Source organism: Pistacia vera, unplaced genomic scaffold (genome assembly GCF_008641045.1).
Source record: "Pistacia vera cultivar Batoury unplaced genomic scaffold, PisVer_v2 Contig234, whole genome shotgun sequence".
Classification (NCBI taxonomy): domain Eukaryota; kingdom Viridiplantae; phylum Streptophyta; class Magnoliopsida; order Sapindales; family Anacardiaceae; genus Pistacia; species Pistacia vera.
Window position 1 is genome coordinate 426,360 of NW_022196040.1, and position 5,046 is coordinate 431,405.

At 40.2% G+C, this 5,046-nt stretch overlaps 1 protein-coding gene across 1 annotated transcript; it reads right to left on the minus strand.

Moving 5' to 3' along the window:
- Positions 1-816: 816 nt before the first annotated feature.
- LOC116131487 (nitrate reductase [NAD(P)H]-like) lies at positions 817-5,046 on the minus strand. The gene is made up of 4 exons (XM_031417129.1): positions 3,985-5,046; positions 3,659-3,799; positions 2,972-3,204; positions 817-2,415 (listed from the first exon to the last, which is right to left on the minus strand). Exons 1-4 carry the CDS (start codon positions 4,985-4,987, stop codon positions 1,081-1,083), a joined length of 2,712 nt encoding a protein of 903 aa, XP_031272989.1. The 5' UTR covers positions 4,988-5,046; the 3' UTR covers positions 817-1,080.

Genomic DNA, 5,046 nt, shown 5'->3' on the forward strand with positions numbered 1-5,046 from the left:
TTTATAAGATACTATCGGCTACCGCCATTTAAAATATTGTCTCTTAAAAATATCAAATTAACTAGTAGAACATAATTATTAATCATTATCAGCAGAAAAATCTTTAAACTTGGATTAAGCACTATACACTTACGCTTTCAATAACCAATGTTTTGAGACTGTCAAAATCACCCATTAATAATATAAAAAGTTGGGTGTGGACTGTGGAGCTGTTTTCTAATTCTTTTAAATATATCGATCATTCCTGTGGGTCTTATTCCTTGAAAAAAAAAAAAAGAACTAAACGCGTAACCCAAAAAAAAAAAAAAAAAATCGTAAACGTCGTTTCATTTTAATTTACTTTTGTTAATATAATCCTCCAATTATTCGTATAACTTACTGTTTACAAGATCTATGTTCACTATTTATTATTGACTAATGTGGTATATTTAAATGTTACCTCATATCTTTATCATTAAATTTTATTGAGGTTATAATGTGTTGGAGAAGTAGTCAAGGAAGCTTCAGTAAACGTCTTGTCGTTTTTGTTGCAGATTATCAGTATTATCTCTGCCAGCCGGCAGCCACCATACAAAGCCCTTGTGAACTCTGAATAATATGACAACTTGCAAGTGGATTGCGTACACTGTGTCACTGTCTAATCCTCTCAAAGTGGAAAAGCCACGATAAATGTCGATAATTCACCAACAGAATCCACCCAAGCTTTGTCTTCTTGTTATAAAACCTTCCCTTCACTTATTGTATTTTCTTTTATTTATTATGTAGATAAAAAATGCTTCATACTGCAAAATTACAAGCGATCAGAATTTTTCTGAATTACGAAAGTGAAGAAATTTTATTAAATACTATATATACAATAAGTTCTGCCCACTTCATTTGAAAACTTTTAACGTTTTCTAGTAAATTGTCTCCGGCTATGCAACACATACTTGTACCAAAAAAGAAAGACTAAACAATTTTTTTTTTCTTTTTTTCTTTATAAGGAAAAAAAGAATAAACTAATTAACACCAGAGACATACGGACAAATTCAAAAGAAATAATAATTAGTATATACAACCTCATCTCTCTGCTCCGATCATTTAAAACACCAACAAAGAATTCTTGATATCGTAATTCATTTTCTCCAAATTGGGCTGCACGGCGAACTGAATCATGGGAGGCGGACCACAAGCCAAAGCTAGCACATCGTCTGATCCTTCCGGGACGTGCTCCCTCATAATGTCCTCAGTGATGAATCCAACACTATATTGCCATCCTTCTCTGATTGATTCTTGTACAACGTACCACACCTTGAATCGGTCATACTTCTTAGCCCACTCGTCAAGTTCTTCTTTCAGTAGAATATCATCTTCAGTTCTGTTGGCATATACCACATACATCTCTGTTTCATCTTCGGGATCCTTCAAAATGGCCTGTACCACTTGATAAATTGGTGTAATTCCAGTCCCACCGGCTAACATAGCCAGCTTCTTAGCGAATTTTGGCTTGCCATGAACCAAGAAATTACCACGACCAGTGTATTCAATGTGACCCAATGGACCCTTCACGTCTAACACAGACCCCAAAGGCAAAGAATCCAAGTGCTGTGACATGAGTCCCCCATTAGGGAATCTTGGGTGCACGCCCTTGAAATATATCTTGACCACAAGATCAAAGTGCCCCACTTCATCAACGGAGGTCGTTGGTGTGTAAGCTCGCATACACAACTTATCATCAATGGTTGCACATATGAATATGTGTTTACCCACTGGTAATCCCAAAACCTGATCTTCAGATGGTAATGCAAATCTGAAGAGACGCACATCGTGAGATATAGAAATCTTTTCAACGAGCTTGCATGGGATTTTTTCACGTGGAACAAGAGCCACACTTCTTGTAGGCGCAACCTCTTTGATGGGTGCTAAATGGGTGACCGCATTAGATGCGTCATGCACAGAGTTATTTGGGGATGAGGCAGAGGAATCAGAAGTGTAACCAGTGGTTATCAACTCGCCAATACGATAATCTTCAAGCATTTTCTTTGCTTTATCAGAATGAATTGCATCAAACTCTTCCGTGCAATCAGTTCCGGCATTGATCAAGATACTATCAGTGCCACCAGGGTGATCCTTAAGGAAACGAGTACAATCATAGATGTGGCCATGAACAATGATCCAAGCGGAATCAGCCGAGTTATGCTTTTTGACCTCGGACATGGAGAAAGTTTTTGAAGAGGTATTCATAAATGGCGATGAGACACTCTTTTTCAAAGTTGGGTTGGCATCGGAGGATTTCTCCAGGTGCCTTTCCTTTGCCATCCATCCGCCGGACTGGTTTCCGGGTTGCGTTGGATGCTCAAAAACAATTCCGATTTCTCCCTTGTGGGGCTTGCACACATTTGGCTTCACACGGAACCAGCAGTTGTTCATCATTCCCTGTTCAAGTTGTTATGCACAAATTAATTGCTAATTAATCATACTTATTTAACAATTTTGACAGGAATATTCAGCTGTAATAAGATAATTTATTGACTTCGCGTTTTATGAGTCGGCTGATGTCTACATAAACCTATAAATATCAATCGAGTTTGGTGGATGAAGGGGTCACGGTACAAGAATAATAAGCTTATTGACTTCATACGCCTATTTGTATTGACTTTTGACAGGAATATTCAGTTGTACTAAGAATATTTTTTTAACAATTTCACCCAACCATGCTAGCTAGCTTAATTGAGACGCTCATTACACCACAATTGCGCGGCTGTGGAATAAAAATCAAACCAAATGATGAAGGATGACAACCCATCAGAACAATTATATCCTACGTCGCATAATCTAATTGGAAACGGTGGTAGGAGAATGCTAGAAGTGGGCATGTATCAATTTAAATTTGACCAGACCCATTGGTACAAACTGAAGGATGACCGCGATAAATAATGTAAACAGCAATGTATTGGCACGTGTAAGAGTGTAAATGGAGGATGTGACGTACCATGACATTCCAAATGAGTTTCTCGGGCTGGGTGTTGTGGGTCTCGTCCCAGGCTCGAACCGAAATCTCCTTGGCTCCGAGAAGGTCCAGAACCTCCACCTCTAGGGACCAAAAGCACCAGCACCAGTACTTGCCATATTTGTTGGGCTTCTCAGGGTGGTCCAAAGTGCACACGTGCCACGTTTCACCACCGTCCATTGTAACCTCCACACGTGTCACTTTCTTGCCGCCACCTGTTTCACGTAAAACAAGAAGATTACTTTCATTTCAAAGACTCCTTTCACAAGAAGAAATGCTTTATTTGAATTGGTAGCAAATTCGCAACTTGCAACTACAAACACAATTCGTCTAAATCTAGTGATGTAAAATTAGCCCAATAACGTGGCATCCCGTTGGCTTGCACTCGCACATATTTGGCATCTAATTGAAAACCAATAATAATACATTTACCACTTGATGGTTAAAATTAAGATTGATATTGACATCCAGTAGTTTTTCTCTATCTTATTACCAAAATGGTAATTTGATAATCAGATTTATTTATGATTTGATCTAGCTCAAATTTGTCCACTTTCATGAGGATGCAGGCACCTAATCCCAGCATCTACTGCTAGAAAGTAACTTAATCTAATAAAAAAAAAACAAAAGATTCCGTTTAACTATTAAAATAAGATCTGCAGAGCTCACCGGAATATGCGTAACCCCTCAAAGTGTATGGCCTCTGAGTAGTCCACGAGTTAATTGGCAAGATCTCTTCGTGGCACGGTGTCGTTATCACTGAGTTTATGTTTAGCTCATTGATTACGTGTTCCGGCTTATACCACCAAGCTGTACATACACAATTGATTTATTTTTTCGTTAAAAACTAAAAAAAAAAGGAAAAGGAAAAACTATTGTGGGTCCAAATCCCTAACATAAAGAAAACAAAGGTAGAAAAGTATAGATCCCTGGGATAGCCACTAGAAATGCAAATAAGCAACAAATATTAACAGAACGCACGTGGTGTAGTGTACCTTCAGCATTGGCAAGTTCAGCATCAACGTGGGAAGGAAGTACTCTGTTGTCTTTGTAATGATAATAATTATCCGACTCTCGGGTGGTTACAACAATCCTCTTTAACCACTTCACCATACGTCCACCGATAAATCCTGGAATAATCATCCTCACCGGGAACCCATGATCCGGCGATAAACGCTCACCATTTTGCATGTACGCTAATATGATATCCCGTGAAGGATCCATCGCAAACTCCTTCTTAATGCTGGTCCCGTACTTGGACCCTCCGCCACCTGGCAAATCCTCAGCACCTTCAAAACAAACATTCAAGGCCCCACGTTTTCGGCTGAAGATCCCGCATCGTTTCAGCACATCACGTAATGGTACACCGCGCCACACCGAAGTGGAGATTCCTGCTGCGCCCCAGTTAAAGCCAATCGTTTGTTTGACCATGTTTTGTTCTTTGCGTCTGTTGCCAGCACACACAAGTGTCACTGGAAACTCACGACTCGAAAACTCGTTCACCAACTGTTCCATAGTGAACCGGGACGGTCGTTTCACCAAACCAGTTATCTCGACCGTCCAGTCATCCCACGTTGCCTTTGGCACGGTTCCATGGTTGCGAACGTAATGAAGTGGAATCGGGGTTATGAAACCGTGGTGCATGAGCCTGTTTAGTGGTGGCTCGGAGTTGAAGGGATGCTTCCCTGTGAGACGGACCATGGACGAGTTGCGCTCGATCCAGTTATCAGCCGTTCCTTCATCTCTAGAGTCCAGGATCGACGGTTCAAGTTCGCTGTTGCCTTTACGTATCATATCTCTGTAACCAGTCTCATTTTCGTCTTCACTGGAGGAGTCGTCTTCTTCAGTGAAGAATTGTTTTTTGCGAGTACTGAAAGTATTGTGGGAACGGACGGGAGAGTCAGGCCGGTGATTTGGACCTGATTTATAAGGATGAACGAAGCCGTTTAAGGTGGACTCAAGGTGGTTGAACTGGCGGTTGTCGACTGAGGCCGCCATTAGAGGTGATTACTCTAAATTTCTCACTCACTTTCTCTATTTATAACTCTTTTGCGTTT

Excerpts from the sequence above, each read along its gene's own strand:
- LOC116131487 (XM_031417129.1), bottom strand. The coding sequence starts at position 4,987 with ATGGCGGCCTCAGTCGACAACCGCCAGTTCAACCACCTTGAGTCCACC. Across the intron at positions 3,800-3,984 it reads TGAACTTGCCAATGCTGAAG|CTTGGTGGTATAAGCCGGAA; the intron begins GTACACTACACC and ends GTGTATGTACAG. Across the intron at positions 2,416-2,971 it reads AACTCATTTGGAATGTCATG|GGAATGATGAACAACTGCTG; the intron begins GTACGTCACATC and ends CAACTTGAACAG.